At 47.4% G+C, this 25,847-nt stretch overlaps 1 protein-coding gene across 2 annotated transcripts in view; it reads left to right on the top strand.

Moving 5' to 3' along the window:
* Positions 1 to 25,847, top strand: part of LOC119444262 (endothelin-converting enzyme 2-like) — a 146,863-nt gene that overhangs the window by 22,212 nt on the left and 98,804 nt on the right. The window contains exon 1 of one of the 2 annotated variants that reach the window (XM_037708686.2): positions 16,840 to 17,529. The exons of the other annotated variant lie outside the window; for it this stretch is intronic. Coding sequence (XP_037564614.2) covers positions 16,918 to 17,529 — 612 coding nt within the window. The 5' untranslated portion in view covers positions 16,840 to 16,917. Of the gene's footprint in view, positions 1 to 16,839; positions 17,530 to 25,847 lie in introns of those variants that run through there. 2 annotated transcript variants of the gene reach the window in all.

Genomic DNA, 25,847 nt, shown 5'->3' with positions numbered 1-25,847 from the left:
GGTTTCAGTTCACTCTGGGCGCGACGGTGACGAGCCAAGAAAGGCAAGGATGCGCTTTTATTCATAAACGAACTCGTTTTTGTTTCGGCAGCCTTTTTTTGTTTTTTGCCAGGTTTAGCTCTACGCCATTTGCCGCTGCTTGGACGCACCGTCACTAACTACTCTGCCTGTGGGTCAGAGAGAAAGAGAAAACAACTTAATTCACCCGTTTTACAAAAGAGGGGGGGGGGGGGGGTTGAAGACGATCCTGCCCCCGTCACCTAGGAGACGGCTGAGATATCTTGTATCTCGACGGCTCTCTCGGCCAGTCGGGTCGCCCAATCTTGCTCGTGGTGGTCTGAGCTGAGCAGCAGGGCTGCCCATTGCCCTTGATCTTTTATTTGGCGGCCCTCGAATGGTTCTGCCTGGGGACATGCCCACAAGATTTATGGCAGGAGGAGGAAGAATAAACATTTATTGCGGAACCAGCACTTTAAGATGGCTGGGCCTAAGCCTCCCATGAGGGGACGTCGAGGGCTTGCCTCGCCGCCGCCTCACGGGCGTGCTGGGTCGCCCAGGTTTGGTCGTCCAGGGCGGAGCTCCGCAGAGCCTCACGCAACCTCGACGAGAGGGTCGTGGTGTTAATGTGTGTGTACTGTGCTGGGCACTCCCACAGCATATGCGGAAGCGTAGCCGGGTGAGTGTCACAGCACCGGGAGTTGGGGTTATTGTAAACTTCAGGGAATATAAGGTGGAGGCGGGCAGGTGAAGGGTACGTATTTGTTGGTAGCAGACGCAAGGTGGTAGCCTGCGCCCGGCTGAACTTGGGGTGAGGTGGGGGGAAGGTTCGGCGACTAAGGTAAAATGCCTTAACGAGATCGTTGTAAGTAGTCAGACTGTCCCTGGTGTCCAACTCGTCTCCAGTGTCTCCGGCGCGGTTGACTAGTCCTCGCGCAATGGAGTGGGTGACCTCGTTGAGGTTGGGGAGGTGTGGGTGGACAGTGCCCGCGTGGGCCGGGATCCATGTCAGGGAAATCATGCTTTCTTTAGAGTGTGGTGCCTGGCGGAGGATACGAAGAGCTTGAGGTGAAATACGGCCTTTGCTGAAGTTAGTGACTGCTGAGCGAGAGTCACCACACGATGGTGTGACAGGTGGGATCTAGAGTGGCCAGGGCGATGGCCACTTCTTCAGCCGTTTCGGCAGCGGGGGTAATGACGCTGGAGGCGTGGTGTAGGACTCCATCGCGTGTGGCGACGGCCACAAATCGTGTGCCATGGGAATATTGGGCTGCATCAACAAATGTAACGCCAGGTACACGAGCAAAGGCTTTTATGATTGCTCCGGCCCGAGCTTGGCGCCGGGCCCTGTTATATTCAGGGTGCATATTTCTAGGAATAGGGTCTGTGTGGATCCAGCTACGGATGTCAGTCGGGATCGATTGTTTGGGGCCCTGCTGCTGACGGTAAGATGTGTGGCAGGTCCGCTCTATTATTACATATTATACATAATTCTGTATAATTTCCGGGATAAAACCGGCTGCAGGACACTGGGCTTGGATACATATTGGTCTGGAGGAGCCTCCACACAACTGCCTGCTTCTTAGTTAATTTAGGGTGAGCCGGGGGATACCGGGCCCGGCCCAGCCGATAGTGATAGGTAATTTCTTTATATGTGACCATTCGATCTCCTCTGGACCCTGGCTGGGCTGGCTCACTTGCTCGGCGAGTAAGTCCTCGAGCTACTGTGTGAGCCGCCTCGTTACCAGGAAGCGAGCAGTGCGCGGGTGCCCAAATGACATGGATCGTCCCGCGCCGTCGCTGGTCACTATATGATTTTAAAATTTTGAGCGCCTCCATGGAGATGCGGCCCCTGGCGAAGTTGAAGACAGCGATCTTTGAGTCACTGATAATGAATTTTGATTTTGTCGATGCAGTTGCCAATGCGATCGCTGCCTGTGGGTCAGTCAGACTCAGACAGATGAAAAAAAGCTATCTTTATCCGATAATTTATTAAGCGTATAGAAGCATTGCTTAGAAAATCGGGTGCTGAGAGCAGCCTGGTAAATACTGCCCTGTGATCGTCACTGCAGCTGATATCGTCAGTAACGGCGCAGCTAGCGTAATTAGAAAATGAAGTGCTGAAAATGTTTGAAACTGCGCGCTGTCAACGGCATTTCTTGGTCGAAACATGAGGTTCATTTCAAATGGTACCTAGTTGGAAGTTGTCGCTTTTTTGTCAACAAGATGAGGAAATGGCCGTATCGCCGACATATTACGGCTGCGCATTACGTCTATCTGTGTTCAAGGAACTAAGGTGGGCTACAAGTGTTATGTATGTATCTCGCTGTGTCCCGTTTAAATTTGCGCCGTAAAACCATGTTTCCAGGGGCGTAGCCAAGGGGGGGGGGGGGGGGGGTTCAGCCCCCCCCCGAAATGTTTTCGTGCCGGCATGCACCGACGCCGGAAATCATTCTGGATTTTGTCTACAATGTCTTTTTCACGCTCTAAAAGACATTTCGGCACGAACATTGCTAACCCGGGCTGGATTTCGTGGCAACGCCCTTGCACCTGGAGTCACGTAACGCAAGGAGCCCCAACCGAGCACAAACTTTCAGGGGTTTTTCGATAGTGAGCGGGCGCGTTGCGGCATCTCGCAGCGGCCGCAGAATCTACGGAGCGCATGGATTTCAATTAATAAACTTTATGGTTATAAAGTTCTCATAATCATTTGACGCGAAAGGTGCACTGACATTTCCAAAGGCGTACTTTAAAAGATTTTCAATTCTGGAACTTTATGGAGTTAATGCTCTTATAAACTTGGGCACTGCGTGCACTGGAGTAGGGATGGTAATATCGATGAACGATTAATCGATTAATCGACTAAAAGTACGCCGCAAAACGATTAATCGTCATCGATGTGTACCTTTAATTTAATCGGTTTAATCGATTAAAGCAGTTCGATTAATCGTTTTCCAGACAGTGACTAAAGTGGCGTGAAAATTTTGAAATCGTACTGTAGAATGCGGAGTACGAGCAACGACCGCGCGGCTGCGAAGACCGAGAGCGACTGTCGACTGTTTTCCCGAGTCATGTCGAGCTGGCCAAGCGCTTCCCCGCTTTACGCGCACGTCACACAGGCTGCCTGGGGCCCGGAGAGAGGCCGCCCCCGTGGAGGAAGAAATAAACTAGGCGAGAGCATTACGTGAGGCAGCTAGTCTTGGCAAGCGAACTCACCGTCAAGCGATTTCCTTCGCTTTTTACTTTGCAGTAGGGTCAACACGTGACCCTGAGTGACAACGTATTGGCCGATAATGTTAGGTTCGCAGCAGTTTCAAATCAGTGCGCACCCGTTCACCTGCGCTGCTGCCCTGCACCCGGCAGCATTAAACCTACCGCGCGCTCTGATGTGGCGATCACGTGTTGCGCCATTACTTCTTGATGTCAGTCGTGCTGCGATGTTCTCTTCTAGTTATTCCTTCCTCCATGCCCACCCTCCTCAGTAAGCGCCATGTTTAACATACAGGGTGTTCATTTTTAAGTTTTACGGAATTTTTAGAAATCGCCTGTGGCAGGTAGCATAATTTTATCATTGAGCTGGGTTATTCGATGAGGTGCAAATTCGCACGATAAATCGAAACACATATTCAACTAATTAACGAAAAATCACTGATTAACTTCTTAGTTAATTACTTTACGACACATATAACAATTTACGAATTGTAGCCGGTGATCTTGTCAGGCGTATCCACTTGCAATGAATTTCCAGAATGACACCAGTTTGGAGATAGGCGCCATCATACTCGCCGTAAAAATGCACTGTTGTTCCACTTAATTTTTTACCAAAATGCATTGAAGCACAAAAGTAACTTTAACGTCCATGTATTTCGTCCAACACTTTGAGAAATAGTATCTCGAAACTGGTGTCATCCTGGAAATTCATTTCAAGTAGATGCGTCTTGCAAACTCACCGGCTACAATTCGTAAATTGCGATATGTGTCATAAAGTAATTAACCAAGAAGTTCAATAGTCAATTTTTGTTAATTGGTTGAATATGTCTTTCGATTGCTCGTGCTACTAATGTCCACCGTTCAACGATAAGAATTATGCTACCTGCCACAGGCGATTTTTAAAAATTCCGTAGTAGTCACGTAGTAGTTACGATGAAGAAAACAGTCGCAAAACTGTGAATGACGAAACGGACTTTTTATTGGGCGAGCCTGTGCCCACAAAAGCAAGTTTCACTCGAAGCACAACGATAGCGGCGAACACAATCGGCGATCGTCGAAATCTGATCAGCGGCGAAGCGCGTCGGCTTTTATACATGAGTCATCGAAGGTTCCATAGTAATCTCTGGTACCCGCGTGTCTTCCAGAAGGTACTAGACAATTGGCGTCGCTCATACAATCAGATTACATAAGCGTCGGTGACAATTGACAACGGATAGAAGCATCGATAACGTTCGAGAAAATTCCGATACATGCAGGCGCTTCCTGCGCCGAGCGATAACATTTAAGGTGGCGGTCCGGCAGCACCAGCCCCCCGTTTTGAGTACCTTTGGAGCAACCGCGGTGGCTCTTCTACTTAGGATATAAAGTTGTGGTATATACCATAAAAAAGCTTAATTCTTGTATATTCTAACTATAGATAATATTAAGAAATTGATTAATGTGATTTAGAAATAAATGTTCAAGAACAAGCATGAGATGCATGGTTTTTGCGAACTGTGTCTCAGTTGTGACCATATTTAGAAGAAATTACTGCATTTACTGCATTGCGGCTTGCTCTGTAGCTTTAGGACATATTTATTTCCTAGACGCAGCAAAACAATGTTAAATTTTTACTTTTTGGATAATTTGCTTTTGAAGTTTGCCAAAATATCGCAACTTCTGTTGTAAACATCCCGGCAACTAAACGCTCAAGGAAGCTAAATTTTCGACAAATTAGAAATCAAGCAATTTCCAATTGGGATGCAAAATTTCATTTATGTACCTTTCTTGGCTTTCCTAATAATGCGACCGAAATTAAGCAATATTTAGAATTCTGGTCCTACTTTTGCCCATTTTTGCGGGAAGGTACTAAAGCTACGAAGGTGCGGTGTAAAACTAATAAAGGTACATGAATAAAATTTAGCGTCCTACACGGAAATTCCTTGAACTCTAATTGTCCAAAATTTAGCTTTCTAGAGCATGTAGTGGCCGGGCTGTTTACAACAGAAGTTGCGATATTTGGCAATCTTCAAAAGCAAGTTATCCAAAAAGTAAAAATTCAACATTATTTTGCTGCGTCTAGGAAATAGATAAATATGTCCTAAAGCTACAGAGCAAGCCGCAATGCAGTAAATGCGGTAGTTTCTTCTAAATATGGTCACAACTGAGACACATTTCGCAAAAACCATGTATATCATGCTTGATCATGAACATTTATTTCTAGATCACATTATTCAATTTCTTTATAATATAAATAGTTGGAATCTACAAGAATTAGGCTTTTTTATGGCATATACGACAACTTTATATCCTAAGTAGAAGAGCCACCACGGTTGCTCCAAAAGTACTCGAAACGGGGGGCTGGTGCCGCCGGAGTGGGACCACCACCTTAACATTTGTTAGCCGGTGAAAAGCGGTCACCGGGGAAAGATAAACAAGTACACGTGTCAATATGAACACTCTGTATATTGCTTATTCCTTCACTAGTCACTAGTGGCAATTATAGTTGACCTCTAACAAATTAAACATTATTCTTTATCAAAATTTATACGCTTGTATGTCTTATCCTGGTTCCACCTTTCAAGCGTTAAAATAGGTACTTACGTGAATAGATAACTGTGTTTCAGCCTTTTTAAAGCGCCGGAAAAAAAGTCGATTAATCGATTAATCGACGAAAAACCCCGCATCGAAATCGATTAATCGATGATACGCTAAAGCGACGAACGATTAATTGTTAATCGATTAAAACATTTAATCGACCATCCCTACACTGGAGCCCTCGTGTCCAAGCCGTTCCAAAAATGAAAGCACGCGCTCGCAATCTTCCACACACACGAAAATACTAATATCACCGTGGCTGTGAGTGAGCAGCTGACAATTTTCTCCAAACGTCTTCAGGAAGCGTGCCTAATGTGATCGATCAGCTGGACTAGCGCAGGCAAAGTAAAATATGAGAAAACAGAAGAAAGTAAATGGCCTATTATTGAGGAAATTCTTTTTGCGGACGACAAGGTCTGGCTCTCCGTGGCCACAGGGACAGTGGCTCTATGGATTTAAGCATAGCCCCCGCTAAAAATACAAGTATTTTCAGAGCGCTTTTTCGCATGCGAGTGGAGATACTTATCTGAAGAACCATTTGGAAAGTTGCCCCAGTAATGCCTCGTATTTAAGCCCAGATGCACAAAACCAAATTATAGAAATTTGTGGTGAAATTATCAAAGAAAGCCTAGTTGCAAAAGCAGGCTGCTTCTCCGTACTTCCTGACGAAACGACGGACATCACTGGACATCAGCCTACTGTTTGTGCAAGGTACCTAAACAAGGATGCCAACGACATCGAGGGAGTGTTTTAGGTTTTAGCACCGGAATAGATGCCCATCTCTCATTGCGACTGCAGGTTCTATGTAAATGTGTACAAACTGCTGCAGATTCTAGTCACCCTTCCAGTGACCATTGCCAGCGTAGAGAGATTATTTTTTAACAAGAGTTTACTAAGAAACAACTTGCGCTCTACAATGTCTGTGGAACGCATGGTTAGGCTGGCGCTTCTATACACCCACAGAGACGTCGACATCAACGTGTCCGAAGTCATTGACCGCTTCGCTCAACTTTCCCGCCGAGAAAAGCTTGTCCTTTAGATAGCGAAGCAGCAAAAATCAATGCAAGTAAAAAGCTCCGTTGCTTCAGGTCCATAAGCTCGTAATTATGAAAACGTATGACTTTTCGTTAGCTTTTAAAACCGCAGAAATTTTAGCCGTTTATTCTAGCAGTTAGCATTATGACCAAAATTAACATGCGAATACGAAAATTACGAGGACATCAATAACCAATTTTGACCGACCTTCCTCATTGAAAGCCCGGCCCACGCGGCGTTCGCCAAAAACACTCGGATATTGGGTAGTTCAACTTACCGCATCATCTGTGGATTTCGTTTGTCCTTTTGTTTCCTTTTTGGCTACGTGCTTTTATTTCTTTTTTGAAACGAAGCAAAACCCTCCTTTAATTTTGGGTGCAGAATGATTGTTGTCGCTGTGCAGGCAGTTAAATTACACATTTTCGTACTGACTCTGCATTATTCCTCTACTATTCCACCCACATGGCGCTATCGCGACCCCTGCATGGCCCGAGTACATATCATGATTTCTGCGATCATAGTTTTGTTCTTGCCTAGACCATCTGTCTTTCTGTGCGCAAAGTTTACTATCTGTGACTGCGCAACATGTTTATTTGTCTTGTTTGACGCATAATATATAGTGACGTTTGCTTAAATACGTAGATTTATTTGGAGACTTAGACGTATATTTAAATATCTCGTTGGGAGGTTTTGCGTATACAAGCAGTGAACTTTGTTTCCAGCGACTCTTTTTTATTTTTGCCTTTTAGCGAGTTGTATCTTCGCGTTTGTACATTCCATTCTATAATTGCATTTCTAATGTATATTTTGCAGAACTCCTACTTTTATTTGTACTCACTGTTGCGAGGATAATCTTGGTGCAATTACAATACACGACCGGTAACAGCTGCTCCTGCGCAATCTATTGCAACGAGGGACAGCGTCATTGAGATTTTTTTTCCTGGCCGTTGCATATGTGCAAAAATGTAAACAAGGTTCTTCAATGACAAAGATTCATCAAAATATTTGTCCTCAACTTATTCATTTCATGGCCTTTACGTTTATCATATCAGCTGCATGCACTGCTTTGCTGGTTTCGAACTGACATAGTTCTAAAGTGCGTGTGATATTTTCTTTACTTATTAAATAGACAAAAAAAAAAACGCGGCAGCATTGATGTCAGTTATGTCTGTCACAATTCTTGGGACATACGAATATATTCTTTTATGAAAAAATACATATGTTACTTGACAGTGCGTAGCGTTCAATAATGCGTTTGCAGCATCTAATATACAATGGCATTGGCAATGCAGTTATTATTCATGTATTTGATCCACAAATTCTACAAAGAGGAGGCCGCGCTGCAACCTGAGCTGTTCTGCGAATGCGGAGAGATCCCAGGAACGAATGAAGCTGTGCAAATGGCGACGAGAACTTTCAGTTTTCTACACCAACGCTTGCCGAGATCGTGGGTTCTGCCTCACGGCCGCTGTACTCATGCATTCAGTGGAAGGTACTTATTTGCATGAACAGCATCACTAGAGTCCTGGAAGCGAGCAAATGTCCAGGGAACGGTAGTGCAACGACTGCTAATTAAAACTGCACTCCCTCCTTTAGACAAAATGCTGCCGTGCAGTGAAGCCATTCATAAATGCTGCCATGCCAAGCAATAAAACACAATAGCTGGATTTCTCGAAATTGAAACAACTCTCTAAATATGTCGTAAACACGTTTCCATATACCGTATAAAACCATTGCAGTATTTTTTTATGCATGGAAAAATGCCTCTATATCTTTAATGCAATGGGCGCCGCGTTTGTTTACGAATAAATCGCCAAGCTAGACTCGAGCATTTGGTAATATCGGACTACACGACAATAACAAGTTCCTCATTCTGGCTACATTACTTGAAAGATGAAATCTGAGGCAGCGATGCTCGTCTCAGACAGAGCGCAGCTGAACCGTCCGCAGCGCCACTTGTGCGTCATGATGCGGAGAAGTGGTCAACTACGCTCGGTCGGCCACGGCCGGGCTCGACTGGCGCGCGCGCTCGCTTCTTACCAGCCGCTGGCCGCGCTCTATTATCCCAATTAAGCCTAACCGCAATTACACACCCTACCGAGGGGGTCCCCCTTTCTTCTATCCTCCGTTCTAACCTCAACATACCTGCCATCCCCAAGAACATCATGCACCCTGAGCGAGATGGGAACCGCAGAATAGCAAGGGCTCGGGCCCTCCACAAACAGTACAGCGAGGACCATGATGTGGTCTACGTGGACGCAGCAGAATATACGTCAGGCTCCCGTATGGCCCTGGCGGTAGCCGACAATCAGGCAAAGCTTCTAACCTCCAGCTCAATCATCACAAATTCCACCACAGAGGCAGAAGAGGCAGCCATCGCGCTTGCTCTCATTTCTACATCTGCCACCAAAATTATCACTGACTCCAAATCTGCCATTGTCAACTATGCCAACGGCTACATATCCCGCACCGCTGCTCGCTTACTACGCTTCTGGCAGTCCCGGCGCCCCATAACCCTCATCTGGACGCCAGCACATGCCGGCCTCCCTGGCAATGAGGAGGCTCATTCCCTAGGCCGAGGTCTCACATTCCGGGCAGGCGGAGTCGAGCCCCCTCTACGCGCCGGGGAGCGCCTGCTTTCTTTCAGTGATATCCTTTCGCACTACCGGGACGAACGAAGGGAATACACACCCCCAGCCCCGTCCCTCACCATAGCGCAGGCCGCACACTGGCGACGACTGCAAACTCGGACTGCCCCATACCCCTTACTGCTACATGCACGATACCCAGACCAATTCCCCTCCTCATGCAAACTTTGCGGTAAACCTGGACACTTCCTACACACCCTCCTCACATGCCCCACCTTCCCTCATCCCCCATCACAGACCGTGGCGGCGTCTTACTGGGAGGCTCTTTTGACCTGCACTTCCCCTCAAGACCAGTGCTGGATCATCTCCAGTGCTATGGGAAGGATTGCGCTCCGAGGGCTCTCCTTCGCTTTGTAAGGGTGCGTCCTCACAGTAAGGGAGCACTCAAGTGCCATGTAGGGGTCTTCGCCCCCACCATCAATGACAATAAAAGTTTCTACCACCACCACCGCTTCTTACGGCCTTCTCACCCGTCGGGGAAACAATGGGAGAGTTCCTCAGCACGTTTCGCCACCCGTCGGCGCTAGGGGCGCTGCGACCCTTCCTCCCCTGTCACAAGTGGCATGGGAAGGCCGAAAAGGAAATGAAATGGTGGGAATTCACCAAGGATTGAAGCAAGGATGCCCTCTGTCACCGTTGTTGTTCACGCTTTACGTCAAGGGTATAGAAAGACGACTGGAAAACAGCGAGTTAGGTTTTGATTTATCCTACATGCGTAATGGACAAATGGTGCAACAGAAGGTCCCTGGACTGATGTACGCAGACGACATTGTGCTACTAGCGGACAATAAAAAAGATTTACAGATACTTGCGAATATCTGTGGGAATGCAGCGACAAATCTAGGCCTTAAGTTTAGCACAGAGAAATCAGGAATTATGATCTTTAATGAACACACGAGTAACTTCGTGGTGTCAATTCAACAGCAAGTAATACCCATAGTGAAGCAATATAAGTACCTCGGCGTACACATAAACGAAGGAAAGAATTACTCAAGCAACCACCAAGATAATCTGAAAATAAAGGGGAAGCGGAATGCAGCAATAATGAAACACAGAGCACTGTGGGGCCACAATAAGTATGAGGTGGTGCGTGGAATCTGGAAAGGAGTAATGGTGCCAGCGCTAACATTCGCAAATGCCATTATATGCTTAAAATCGGATATATTGGCGGGTTTGGAAGTTAACCAAAGATCAGTAGGCCGGTTGGCTTTGGGAGCACACGGTAATACGACAAATGAGGCAATGCAGGGTGACATGGGTTGGGCCTCTTTTGAAGTCAGAGAAGCACAAAGCAAAATTAGTTTTGAAGAAATGCTCAGGAACATGGATGAATGTCCACGCTTTTCCATGAAAAGCGTGGACACAGAATGGAGGAAGAGGTCAAGGAAGTTGGCAACCAAGTACAGGATAATCGAAACTGTAAATAGACAACCAGGGGTCATCAGAAAGAAAGTGAGAGAAATAGAGACCGTGAATTGGATGCAAAGAATGGAAACGAAAAGGACAATGGAGATTTACAAGAATGAGAAGAAAGAAATTAGAAGGGAAAATCTGTACGATAACACAAAGGGCAGTGCCTTGCTATTTGAGGCTCGAGCCGGTTGCCTAAGGACGAAAACATATCGGAACAAATATTCGGAACTAGATGAGACATGTGTATGCTGCAGTAAAGATCCAGAGACCACTCAGCACATCCTAATGGAATGCGACAAATTTTTGAAAAAGAAAAATAATGAGAGAGGTATACAAAAATGCTAGATAAAGAACATGTATAGTATACCTATTAAATCAAGCAGGCTAGGTGACTATTTGTCGTCGCCCCGTTTCAAAGGGGATGCCAATAAATCATCATCATCATCATCATCACCCTGCTTCGCGTACATGCGCTTGCCTTCGCGCTCGCACGATCGTTTTCCCGCGCATTTTATTCGGCGCTATGTCAGTGTTGTTCAGTATGCAGTCTCCTGAAGACGGTCGTACAGCCGCGCTGCCACAGTCAAGACTTCGCGCCGTTCATTGCACATCGGTATATAACCGCTGTGTGATGGCGTATGGCTGTCTTCCGTATTGCAAGTCCCGTTTCGGGAAAACACCCGGTGTTTCTTTTCACCAGTTCCCAAGCAATGAGGTTCTAGCCCGAGTTTCTAGCGCTTTTGGACAAGATAGCATCAATCAACTAATAAAGGGGAATTATAAAATGGACATAACAAAGATCGTAGGCTTCTCCTCCGGATACGCTACTCGGCAAATACATAATTTCACTATAACTCCTTTTTCCTCACGCAGCAACTCCTTTAAGTATTCTTTTCTTCCGCGCACAATAGTGGACTGGAACCAGCTAAAAAATGATGTCGTCTCTGCGCCAACATTAACTTCTTTTTTATCATGTTTACAGTGACATTATTTTGTTTATGCCATGTTTGGAGTGACAGTGTTTTACTTCTTTAGTGTAACGGTGCGTGTGCCCAACCTGTACGCTTTGTATTTATTCAAATAACACTTTTCTTTATTAACCTGTGCATTTTCTGTACATACCAATGTATTCGTTATGCTTGTACCATAATCACGCATGGTGATTGCAGTATTTATAAAATAAATATAAATAAATAATAGCGTTTTTTTTTCGATAAAGCCTCCGAACACCTGCCACGCAGGAATGTACTAGAAGTACTCTAAAGAGCAGTCCAGCCCTATTTACAACGCGCTCCCATCTTGAGCTGCCCTGAAGGTGTTGACGACAGTCATGCGATACGATCCGCAGATGTAATTGCCGAGAAGTTTCTGAGAATACTCCTTGTAAATCAGTGAAACCAACTGACTGACGAAAACGACAAGCCTTCGGCCTATGTACACAAGCCGCCAAGGAAACACTTTAGATTGTAATTGTGAATAAGACACATTTGTGAGCTACTGTGTTCGCAAGAGATTTCGACTGAAAGTATGGCAACCATTGTAAGTGCATACGAGCAATAAATATTTATTTTAATTCCTCAGAATACATTTGATGGCGGAGAGCTGTTCTCCCGGCGCATGCATCTCCAGTGAATTTAAAGAAGCTCGATGTATTATTACAGTTACACTGCATCCATTTATAAGAAGCCTAGATGAACCATTTACGCGTCCTCTATAATTAGGCGACTTGTTCTTGAATACACGGTGAGGTTAGAAGCGCGCCCAACCCAATCTTCCAGCGTTGCGCGCGCTGCATAGATCAGCTGGGAGCAGCTGAGCAGGGTTAAAGCAGGGTGGGGTCGCAGCGCCCCCCTCTAAGCAGCGGCGATAGGCATGAACTAGCCCCGATGCGAAGGCGGTAAGAAGCGAGCGTCAGTCGAGCCCGGCCGTGGGTCGGCGCACCTAAAGCCCCTTGAAATTATCAAGGGGCACACCGACCCATCTGGACTCTGGTCCAGCGCGCGGCAGGGTGCGCGATGACGTCACGCGAAACGGAGCTGGCATACAGTTGTGGCTCCAGTCGAGGACGGAAAAAAAATCAGGTGTACATTCGAGAGGCCATTTCGATGCTCGCCGCCCTGCAGACGACGTTATCCAGCGTTGCGCGTCGCCGCCACGGCTCAGTGCATGCGCACTTGAGGTCGCTCTTTTTTCGGCCCAAATAAAGTTGCGGGCAGATCCACGTTCATCGGCGCACCGCCAGTCGGGCGTGGTGTATTTACTCGAAGAACCCGTGGCGGCGCCGTGAAGGCATCATTATTGCTAAAGTCCCTATATAGTAAAAGTACCGCCGTCTCCTTTCCTAAAGCCATAGAGTTTCTCACTATATTACCGAAAACTGGCGCTGCTGCGCTGTGGTCCCCATGGGAATGCCAGTATATTGTGGATTCGGATTGGCATCGTTCTTGGACGCCTTGGCTAGCACCGTTCCGTCTGTCACAATCATTCATTTCCTGCTAAAACAGCACGTAAAAAACTGCTTTAGCTTTATTAATAAACAAAAACATGTTTTGTTTAATTTTGAGGACTTGCTATTGGATGCACAACTACATGAAACGTAAAAAGTGTCAGCTGGCCGCTAAAGTTGGAGGGCAGACGTCAATATGATCGCTCGCGTTGGAACAACTTGTCGTCTATTCTTGCTTTTCTTCGCTTGATTCTGCATTGTAGGTGAGTAAACTTTATTGAGAGATGTAATATGGGTGAATGAAAACCTTTTATGCAGATTTTTTTTTAAGAACGCATTATTTGTGTAGCCATATCCACGTTTTAGACGAAGCCTCGTTCAACACCAGCCAGCACAAGTCTCGCAGACACATATCCCGTCATTCCCATGAGGGCACGGTGCCCTTTAAGAAACTCGCATAGAGGGTGGCGCCAGTTTACCCTCTAGGTGTTATAGTGAGAAACTCTATGCCTACAGGCACCGAAGTGGGCATCAAATAGATGACTAGATCGGCGTCACCTAAGTTGGTCCGATGGTTGGTCGCGAACCCTGTTGCGCCAGCAGCCTGATGCAGTCGACTACGTATACAGGCGGGTGTTTCATTTTACCTGCACCAAATTTTTAAAAATTGCCTGATACCGCAATTGTAATTTAATCTACTCAATGAGGCGGCCATTACTTCTACGAGAAATCAAAACTGCTAATTGAATAATTACGCTAATAAACGTTTTAATTGTCTTTTACTGCACATCTTTCAATCTACGAATTATATCCGCTGAGTTCGCAAGGCGTATCCACTTAGAACGAATTCTCAGGACTGAACCAGTTTCGAGATATTAATTTTCAAAGTGTCCGACGAAATGCATGGGCGTTCCAGTTAACTTTTTGAGGGAAACGCTGTTTTATGCATTGAAGCACAAAGTTAACTGATGGTGTATTCTCAAGATGAACCACGTTAATGTGCTGCACAACCTCGTCTTGGGGTTATTCCTATAGACAGCGGCTCCAAGTGCCGTGTGCGTCGGTTTGATCTACGTTTCCGGCCACGTGCGGTCAAGTCCAACTTATAAAATTTGTGCACCTGGGTTGCAACTTCCATGTTTTTCTTTTTTTGCCTTAAAACAAAAATCACCTCTTTAATACTTTCTATACCAATAGAGGATATTCTCTATGATTGCCGCTACTTGCAAGATTTTTCAGAGGACCACTACGGTGTTATATTGACGCGTAAGCATCGTGCCACACTGCAGTGCTTTTTAAGTTCACCGTGACTTGCGGGGATGTTGCATAACATTGAGGCACACATCAAGTTTTTGCAGATAATATATTTTGTGGATATTTGTATGAAAGCATAGTTTAATTTAGATACAGATCCAAGCGTGCTTTTGTAAAATGCTTCTTGAAAACAGCGATGTTTCTTTAATTTTTCGAGCGAAGCTTGTATTGGCTCACAAGTTTCGGTGGCGTTGGTGGTCACGCAAAAACTCACGTGTAGCGCATACCCGCATTGGATAGCGGGTATGAGCCAGGGACAAGAAAGAAGGAAGGAGCAGGTGTGGGGAGGCGCCGTATCACGTGACGCGCGTCAGGGTCGTTTGGTGTGTCGCGGGGAGGGAAAGGGCGTTGGCGTGCTTCCCTCGCCTCATATCAGTTTCGACGTCCGGATGCTCGCGTGGTGCGTTCCGCCGAGGAGCAGGCTGAGTTTGAGCAACGGCGCCGCGAACTCGCTCGGGAAAGGGCTCGTCGTCGACGTGCCGTTTCTAGCGTGAGGACTTCCAAAGCCCAGGGGAAACGTCAGCGTCGTCTTGCTCTCCAGGAATCCGAAAAACTGTGGTGCACGCCTCGACAACGCTAGCACCAACTTCCCCGGTGCGTCGGCCAGGTTTCAACGCGAGTTTCGCAACCGGAACGTCGGAGCCAGCATGCAGTGCGTGTGTGCCGGTTGTGGTTCGAGCACAACGTGGTACTCATCAATGCAATTCGTCCCGAGGAACACGACAAGCTTCGCTTAACCCCATTTCCTCGACAGGGGAGGTTTCTGTTTTTCCCCTCGTCCCTCCGCGTTGGCATCCAGGCTCGCCAGAATGTAAAAACGCAGTCAGTTGTGCTGACGTAGCCAAACCGCCGACACATTTCCGAGCGTCGGCCGTGATTGTGGACCACCTAATAGTCTGACGTGCAACGTGTGCGCGACGAGAAGCATGGCTGGACCGCCTAATTATAATACAGCCGCGAGCAAGCTGTTGTAACCATGGTAACGACGCATCAACGTGCTGAGCAGACCAAAGGCCGCCGCGCGGACAGGTCTCCTTGCGCCATGTGGACGACACACCTTTGGTTTGTCCGCGCGCTCCTTCTTACAGCGCATGAAGAAAGCGTACAGAGCGACTGGGGATTTCCACGGGTTTATAAACAAGCACCTCGTAACCACTGTAGGCGCTCACCGATTCCGGTGGATCGCAAAAGGCGCAATAATGCTTTCACGGTCTTCTGATGATAGCCGTAAAACTGGAGTCGCGGTCTCCCAGTCTGGCGGTGTGATGCCGCCAATTTCCCCGATAGGTGAGTGTCCTTCCAAGCGTCTGCATCTCCCGTAGTTTCCGAGCACTTGGCCGCCAGCACGCTTCTACCTACTTTATACTCGGCGGCATCCCTCAGCAGCTGTGGAGAAACAAGGGGCGCCAAGAGACTTCGCAAACCTCTGTGGGGCACCATTTCCTGATGAAAACCCATAGGTCGAAGCACATCTCTACCTATTAGAAATGAAAGGTTTCCGGTGGCACCATGGTTTGAACCCTGTACCATTTCACTACCGCCTGTGCTTCCACGGCGGTTAATTAGACAGCAGGTTGCGTTTCCTTACGAAGCTGGTTTGTGCCACGTTGTTTAACCCGCCGCCAATTTGGCACTATGTCACTCGTTGAGGAGAAGGCATTGGTAAAAGCAGTATGCCACCGTGCTGTGAAAAGTGCTGGAAAAAAAAAACAGAAAGAAACCCCGGTGCCTGCACGTCGTCGTGACGAGTCCCGCTTCCGGCGTTGAGCCTTTGTCTCGTCCGTGGCGCGAACACGTCACAATGGGGCGCCAGCTGCCCCGAGTGTTGTTCAACGCGCGGATCATCTGAGCCCGGCGTTCGGCGAGGCCTACGCGCACATTCCTGACACTTGCGCGTGCCCTCGACTGTACGCACTCGTTTGCAGACCGACTTGCTCGTGAACGGCACGTGCAGATTTTAGATGACCGCGAGAGCTCAGCGCGACTTGTAACAGACTTGTCTTTCGTGCCGTCCCTCGAGTTTACATGCACACCGTCAAACTCGTCGGCCTGGTGCGTCAGCTCTCAGCTGGAAACGACGCAAAGTACAGTGAACAGAAACTCGCCGTCCAGCTCGACTCGTCGACGCACTGGCTTGCCTCGCATTGCGTCGCAGCTTTTTGCGCACGACGTTTCCGGCCCCGCATGCGGACGAGAGGCGTCCGCTCGCAGCGCGCTCGCCGTGTGCCGGCTCTCGGATCCGAACCTCGACCGGGTAACTGCTATCGGCGGTGCGACATGGAGGATGACGCCTGCCTCGGGCCCAAGTCCGCGGGTGGCGGAATGTCCAAGCTTCGCGCCCAGGTCACCTCTGCCGTGGCGAACATCCCGTCGCTGGTGATTGTGCTGCTGTGCGTGCTGCTGCTCGTCTTCTTCGTCATCATCGTCGCCCTGTCGGTCAAGGTGCACGCGGGCTCGACGGCGCCCGAAGACCGCTGCCTGTCGGCGGCCTGCCTGGGCTCGGCGTCTCGCGTGCTCGCCGGCCTCGGACGAGAGGCCGCGCCCTGCCGGGAGCCGTACGCGCTGGCCTGCCGGGCCCCCGGCGCACCTCGGGGCAGCCAGCACGCGGTGCGGCACCTGGTGGACCTGGTGCCCTTCGACGGCGACCAGGCGTCGGCCGAGACAAAGGCGAAGCGCTTCTACGAGACGTGCATGGAGCCGCGCAGCCTGAGCCAAGACGCCCTGGCCCTGCTCAACTACCGGCTGCGACAGGTGGGCGGCTGGGAGCTGGTCGCCGGCTCGTCGTGGTCCCTGCAAGGCTGGGACCGCGACACCGCGCTCGAGAAGCTGCACGTCGACCTCGGCGTGAGCCCCTTCTTCGCCATCGGAGTCGCCGACCGAACGATTCGGGTGAGCCGCCGCGTCCTGTTTGTTTCGCGGATCGACCTCGATTCCGCTCGCGCGCGGTGATTTGGAAGACCGCACTGGCCCGTTGGACGATCGATACTTTAATGAATGTGGTGGGGGCATCATTGCAAGTGCGAGAGACTAAATTGCAGTCGCAGTCTTCACTACAAAAAATGGTTTTCGAAAATGCGTAAGCTATTCGCGACTCCAGCAATTCATGCGACACCTAGCGGCGAGCGCCGGAAACCTCACACGGAGGTCGGAGCGTCGGAGCAGACGCTCCGTCCGTAGCCTTCGCACTGCGATCGGGTGCGCTTCTAGTACGATACGATGGAGCCACCATGTACGATCAACTCCGCACGGCCGTGGAATTATGCTGCGTTTTGCAGTTTTGCGGCGCCGAAGAGCCACATGGATTGCGAATCTTATCATAAGCTGCAACAACGGCAATAGTTGTGTTCTCAACATCTTGCTCGAGAAAGTTGTTGTTTTTTTTTTTTTTTCAGGCGAGGGTCGGTTTGTTGTTTGTGTGAAGAGAACGCGATCCTGTTGCTGGTACAACGTTTGCAGTAAAGCGCTACAGCGAGCTTCAGGAAGTTTGCGTTGAGGTTGTTACTGCCATCGTGATAACGTTCAGCGTATGCGTGCTGCAACATGCAGTTTCATGTGATAGCCGGCGTGGTAATGCAATTTATGATGCGAATGTCGCCGCGGTACTCAAGCTTTCATTGATTAAAGCTTTTATATCGGATACATGCAGCGCACAACGTGGAACTACCGCGTATGGTACATCAGCGAAAATCGGTACATCGGAGTTTCAGGTACTCCCGGGTAACGTCAGTAAATCGTTCTATGTAAGCACAATATGTACGCGCCAGCGTGCAAAATAACTATGGGGTGGCATAGCGCTACGCCTTCATTGCGACGTGGACATGCTACCCGTGTAACTAGTGCAAATTAGTAGGCGCTTATCTGAAAGTGCGTAATTATCAAAGCAATTGTATCCCTTATCAGTGTATGAAGGAAACTGGCAGCTCAGAGGCGAACACAATTTTGGCCACTTAAAGTGAAGGATACGTAAATTATAGAATACCATGGAAAATTAATTAGATTCATAATGCAGTAGCTTAGTTAACATTAATTTACACAGAAACATTTGCTTTATTTCATTAGTTTACACAGCAGCCATAAGCGACATGTTCGTAGAAAGCGGGGATGAGTAATCAGTCATGGTCAGACCACGCAGCACAAGCCATACATGTACATGTTGTGCAAATGTGTTTTTATTGTAGTAAGCATATCTTTCGGTTTCTTATTTATCGCTTTGTTCTCTACGAGAGAAACATGGCGCCAACTACTAATAACTATAGCTAAGCGAAGCAGCAGTCACGGTGCGCAAATCTTGAATGTAAAATAGGTAACAGGAACGCAAAAGTAGCAGGAAAGGTTCGCCAAAGATTCGTAGTGCATGCTCGCGAGAAAGTGCAAAGCTTTATTTTAGGTTCGCTTGCTCTCTGGACTGAAAAGAGCGTGCAGAGTTTGCGCCTTCGCCGAACGAACAAAAATGAGAAAGTGCATGCGCGCCGGCTGCGCATTTATTCGCATGTACAGCGGCAACAGCTGATCGAGAAAGTCGGTGCGCTGCTGCGGGCCATGCTAAACGTGCCAAATTGAGCAGGTTGTAAGATTTTGGCAATCCTGGCGAGGCCAGCGTGACGTATCCAACTTCGCCGGCCGCTGTCTCGCACGCTCGAAACGCCGGACTATCTATCCACGCCTTCACAGTGAATCAAAGCAGCAGAAACGTGCTTTCCCGACAATCCGACAGTGCACGAGTACTTCGGTTCCACGACCAATGGGTTCAAGAATACATCGGTGATTTTCATCAGAATCTCGTGCGGGTCCGCTGTCAAGCCAGATGTTTGCACACACCGTGCGACCATTTCAGCCTCATTACCCATTGTGCCTCTCTCAGATCGGCTAAAATCATTTGGTCGCTTTCCTTCCCCAAAACAGTGCAAACTGGCACCACACTGCACGAAAATCATCAAACTACAGTGAGGCTATGATCAAACACAGCGGTTGCGGCGACGGGGGTACGGGGGACCTCCGTATAGCCGCCATGTTGCACAGTGTAGCCAGACGCGGCCAGTTTTCGCAGCGCCCCCTGCAGTTCATTTGAGTTGCGAATTGGCGGCGCGCTTGCAGTATTGGACACTGGGCGGAGAAAAAAAAAAGCACGGTGGCTTTCTATATTCGCGGGCAACTTTGTGTGGCAATGAAGGGAAAGCTACGGGTGGTGATGGTGGAAAACATTTATTATCTATATATATACAGAGAGAGAAGTGGGGTCGGCCTGAAGGGCCGGTATCCCTTACCAAATTTATGAGGGGTGCCTAGTCTGGAACCCCTGTGGCTTCTGCAGCAGCCCTCTCCACGAGGGCTCTTTGGCCCTCTAAGGTAGTGCAGCCGAGCAGGGCAGCTCTCTCGAGAAGGGGGGGATAAGCCGGGTTAGAGGGGCATGCCCACACCATGTGGAACACATCCGAGAACGTGCACTCACAGTGCGGGCACTCGTCGGTTAAGGTCGGGTTAAAGTATTCAAGTACAGCCGGACACAGCACCGTATTAGTGTAGAGGCGGTGCTTTGGTTAGGCCTGGAGCGGGAATCGGCCGTGGTTAGTTTTGCAAAATTGTTGGACATGCGTTACAGCAGCGTTTGGCAGTGCTTTTGGTTGTTCGGAACAGACGCTGAATCGACGCAGCTTCCACGTGCGACGGTTTCGCTTTTGCTCAGACGCGGAAGGGAAACACACACACACACACACACACACACACACACACACACACACACACACACGCACACCACGCACACGCACGCACACGCACACACACACGCACGCACGCACACGCACGCACGCACGCACGGAATGCAATCCTCCCGCCTTTTTGCTGGGCGCGCACAGGCTCACAAGTGTCGGCAGTGGTGTCACGCTGAAAAGCGGGCCGATCCTGGCGATAGCGCAGAAAAGGTCCAAGCCCAATGGCACATACTAGGGATAAAAAAGGAACAGAGAAATAGAAAGAAAGAGAGAGAAAAAAATAAGGAGATATAGAAAAAAGATGGAAAGTCACCACGACGGTCAGAGAAGGAAAGCAAGAGCAAAAGTCACCACGAAGGTCAGAGAGAGAGAAAGAAAGAAAATCACCACGAAGGACACACACGACAAGCTCCGCTTAGCCCATTATCTCGATAGGGGAAGGACGCTCGTCGAGGTGGACGCCACCCCTCTTGGAACGTGGGCGGCGCCACCAAGTTGTTGTTTATGATTTGTTTATTTATTGGCATCCCCTTTGAAACGTGCCGGGGCCTGCTTGAGTTACTCACTTATGCTATCATTGCCATCTAGCATTCTTGTATACCTCTCATTAATCTTTTTTTTTCTCAATATCTACCCTATGACTGTAAGCGATGAAGTCAGGTCGTATCAATCTCTTCCCTCCTTTTTTTTCCCACCAATATTCTAAACGTCTCTTGCTTATCTCGACTGATGACCGGTTTATGCTTGCGTCCACTTTAAACCCAAGCGCTTCTGGAAGGTGTACGTTACGTATGGGTCTCACTGGGTGAATCCCTTCGCATTCCATTAGGAGGTGTTGAGTGGTCTCCGGATTTTTGCTGCAGCATACACATGCCTCATCAAGTTGCGAATATTTGCACCGGTATGTTTCGCTCCTTAGGCAACCAGCTGGAGCCTCAAATAGCAAGGCACTACCCTTTGTGTTATCGTACAGATTTTCCCTTCTCATTTCTTTCTTCGCACTTCATGGTCCTTTTTGATTCCATTCTTTGCATCCAATTCACTGTCTCTCTATCTCTCACTTTCTTTCTGATTACTCCTGGTTGTCTATTTACACGTTCAATTATCCTGTACTTGGCTGCGAACTTTCCTGACCTCCTCCTCCATTCTTTGTCCACGCTTTTCAGGTACAGATTCTTGTGCACTTAGCCGCCCACTTATTCCTATCCATGTTCCTGAGTTTCTCTTCAAAACTAATTTTGCTAAAAGAGGCCCAACCCATGTCGCCCTGCACTGCCTCATTTGTGGTTTTACCGTGGGCTCCCAAAGCCAACCGGCCTATTGATCTTTGGTTAACTTCTAACTCCGACAAGGTATCTAACTTCAAGCATAGAATGGCATTTCCGAACGTTAGCGCTGACACCATTACTCCTCTTTTCAGATTCCACGCACCACCTCAACTTATTGTGGCCCCACAGTGCTCTGTGTTTCATTATTGCTGTATTCCGCTTCCTCTTTATTTTCAGATTATCTTGGTGTATGCTTGAGTAAGTCTTTCCTTCGTTTATGTATACGCCGAGGTACTTACAACCCTCGTCCGTAAAGTTTCGAGACTGATTTATTTTCTCTAGAAATGATTCCCCAAAACAAATGTTGGTGCGTATGTGTAGCGCCACCTTTTCGGGCTAACCTGAGCTATTTATGCTAATTGCTGTGGCAGCCGCTAGATGGCACTACATGTAGACGTTGTCGTCTGCTGTGAGTGAATGTGGACCTCGAACAGCCTGTAAACATAAAATTCTGTGTGGAGCTTGGCAAGACAGCCACAATGAGCTCCTTTCGCTTTCGGCAACGAGGCATTATCGCGGGCGCGAGTGGCACAAGAGGTTCGTTTCGGGGAGAACGTCGGTGCAAGACGACACAAAGCAGGGGCGCCCTGCAACCTCACGGAATGCCACCAAATTTTGCTTGAGAACTTGGGGAAACGAAAGCTGAGTGCCAGACTTGTGCCGCACTCCCTCACACACGACCAGAACGACACGTGGGCATCAGTGAGCGCTGATTGGCTCTCCGAGACAGAGAAGGAGGCTGCATTCGTCGACAGCATCATTGCTGAAGACGAACATTGGTGTTTTCGATACGATCCTCAAACAAAGAGGCAGAGCGCCCAATGGGGGTCCACAAGCTCTCTGGCATCGAGAAAGGTGCGGCGACAGAAGACGAAAACAAAGACGATGCTGATAGTTTTTTTTTTTTTTTCGATGCCAGAGGTGTCCATACACCACGAGTTCGTCCCACAAGGGCAGACGGTGAATCAGGCGTTTTATATCCGCGTGCTCCAATACATGCGTGATGCACTGCGACGCCGTCGCCCTGACTTATGGGCATCTGGACAATGGAGCCTTCTCCACGATAACGCAAGGCCGCACAGCGTGACAAAATTTCTCGCCATGCACAGCATTACTGTACTTCCCCATCCGCCATACTCGCCTGACCTCTCCCCATGCGATTTTTTCCTGTTTCCTCGTATGAAGAGAGCCCTAAAAGGTCGCTAGATGGGGAGCGTGGAGGCCGTTCAAGATGCCACGACAAAGGAGCTGACAGCCCTGCCAAAAGAAGCGTTTTCCAACTGTTTCCAAAACCTCAAGCGTTGGAAGCTGTGTATAGACGGCAAGGGAGACTATTTCGAAGGGGTGCTGCACAAATGATTTCAATTCAATTCAATTCAATTTTATTCACAACACACATACAAAGTTGTGTTGAAGGCTCCCCTGGCAAAAAAGCTGTAAGCATACAGCTTGACGGAGGCCAGGGGGGCCAATAATCGGCAGCAGTGTCAGTGAATTAGTAATAGCATTAAATGGCAATACATGAAGACGCATCAAAAACCCTATACCAATACTATAAGCAACAGTCACAACAATAAATACCTATACACTATAAGCAAATACATACACGACATGCAAATACATGCACTACATACTAGATGCACTAATAAAACATGCAAGTAATACTCATACGAGTACGCTCTGTTGCCGATTAGTGAGATAAGAATGCAAGAGGGAGTGCGTCACTCCACGGATGCCGTATTGTTGTAGTTTAGTTAACAGTATACCATGATGGAGTGAGTCAAAAGCTTTACTGTAGTCTATGAAAATGCCAAGTGTTAATTGACCCTTTTCGATGCCCTGTAGAATTATTTCCTTTTGCACTAGAAGCGCAGACTCAGTGGACCTACCTTTTGTAAAGCCATGCTGGCAGCCGGACAAGATGTTGTGCTTAGAAAAAAAGCCACTTAGTCGCGATAAAATTATTTTTTCAATGCCCTTCGATAAGACGAGATAAATACAGTGTATCAATAAAATTCATCAAATACAAACATATTGCGCAATCGCCCTCGTGAAAACCCAACATCTTTATTTACACGCTTTTCAAGTTTATTCAGTAGCACTGGTACATTATGAGTTACAGATCGCAAAAGATAATTGGTTCTAGGGCACGATACCAACCACCTTTCGCGTTCCCTTGTCAAACGAATACTGGAACGTTCTACAGGATTAGACACGCTATTTAGAAATTCAGCAGTTTTTGTTTCTGCAAAATGAAGCTGATGCAAAAGACGGTAGCTGTATGAGCGCTCGATATTAACTATCTTGTTTCTCTGAAATAGTTCTTTTGTTGGGTGAAAATAGTCGACAAGGCTTGCACAGCGAATGGCCTTCTTTTCTAAAAGCAAGAGCCTATTAATATTACTTTTTGTTGTTGTGCCCCATATTAATAAACAGTAGTTTAAATGCGATCGAAATAGTGAATGATAAAGTTGGAAGAGGATTCGAGAGGGGAACATGTGTCGACACCTGAACAACACGCCAATAGCTGAGGACAGCTTTTTTATAAGCATGTCGATGTGTGAATTCCACTGCAAATGGTTCGAAAATGTTACGCCTAACACCTTGTGTTCTGCCACTACTTCAATAGGATGGGGCCCCATGGTCAAGTTTATGGTAGCAACGGCTTTGTTTTTGGCAGTGAAAATGATGCCCTTAGATTTTTTAGCGTTGATGTGAAGGTAGTTACTAAGCGACCAGTCATGTAATTTTGAGAGGACAGAATTCGTGCGCAGTACTAAGTCGATGTCGTTATCAGCAGTAACAAAAAGACTAGTGTCATCCGCGTATAAAATAAATTTAGTCTCATTGTCAATTTTATTTAGATCATTAACATATACGTTAAATAAAAAGGGGCCTAGGATGCTGCCCTGAGGAACTCCAGTCGGTAAATTCTTAGGTGTTGATACAAAACCGTTAATCGCCACGCTCTGTTGCCGATTAGTGAGATAAGAATGCAAGAGGGAGTGCGTCACTCCACGGATGCCGTATTGTTGTAGTTTAGTTAACAGTATACCATGATGGAGTGAGTCAAAAGCTTTACTGTAGTCTATGAAAATGCCAAGTGTTAATTGACCCTTTTTGATGCCCTGTAGAATTATTTCCTTTTGCACTAGAAGCGCAGACTCAGTGGACCTACCTTTTGTAAAGCCATGCTGGCAGCCGGACAAGATGTTGTGCTTAGAAAAAAAGCCACTTAGTCGCGATAAAATTATTTTTTCAAGGCCCTTCGAGAAAACAGGCAACACAGATATCGGCCGATAGTTAGAAATGTCATTTCTGTCGCCACCTTTATGTATCACCGATACACGTGCTTCCTTCATCTTGGAAGGAAAGATACCCGATTCAATAGCAAGATTGAAAATATGTGCCAAGTATGGACAAACAAGATCGAGCACGTGTTTCACTGGCCTAATCTGTAGACAGTCTATGTCGATAGCCTTGCTATTCCTCAGAGATTTAAACGTTTGGTATACTTCCGAGCAATCTGTTGGTTGAAAAAACGCTGTGTCGAGAATATTTGTATCAAGCACGTAAGAGGAATTGATTGAAGGTGCATGTTTTAGTGGCAATGAGGCATAATGTGCGCTGAAGTGCTCCGATAAAGCAGTGCCGGAGAGTGTTTTCCCGTTTAGTGTAATTTCGTTTAGATTATTTTGCCGTGAATGCGTTCCCAGTACGTTATTTATAATCGCCCACACACGATCAGGTGTGCGTGCGCTTTGGAAAAGGTGTTCGTAATATTCCTTTTTCGCTTTCTTTAAATCCTTAGTCAGCCGATTGCGGAGCTTCTTAAAAGCCGTCAGAATTGATAGATCACGCTTTTTTAGAAAACGGCTGTGCAGTTTATTTTTCTGTTTAATCAGACACATCAGATCACGGTTAATCCATGGCTTCCGTAATCGTTTATGTGGTGCAAACAATTTCATAGGAAAGCAGTGTATGTATATTTTACAAAATGCCTTCAAAAACTCATTGTACGCGCTTTCTGCGTCTGTTTTCATTAGTACAGTACTCCAGTCGTTATCTCGTACTTTGGTTCTAAACAGATCCAATGCCGATTGAGTTATTGTTTGGTGAAATATTCTGGGCATATGCGTATGCTTGTTAGCAACAGAAGAGTTTAAATATG

This window comes from Dermacentor silvarum, chromosome 3, assembly GCF_013339745.2.
Source record: "Dermacentor silvarum isolate Dsil-2018 chromosome 3, BIME_Dsil_1.4, whole genome shotgun sequence".
Lineage (NCBI taxonomy): Eukaryota > Metazoa > Arthropoda > Arachnida > Ixodida > Ixodidae > Dermacentor > Dermacentor silvarum.
Note: the sequence above shows the minus strand (reverse complement) of the source record. Positions and strands in the feature narration are given on the sequence as shown.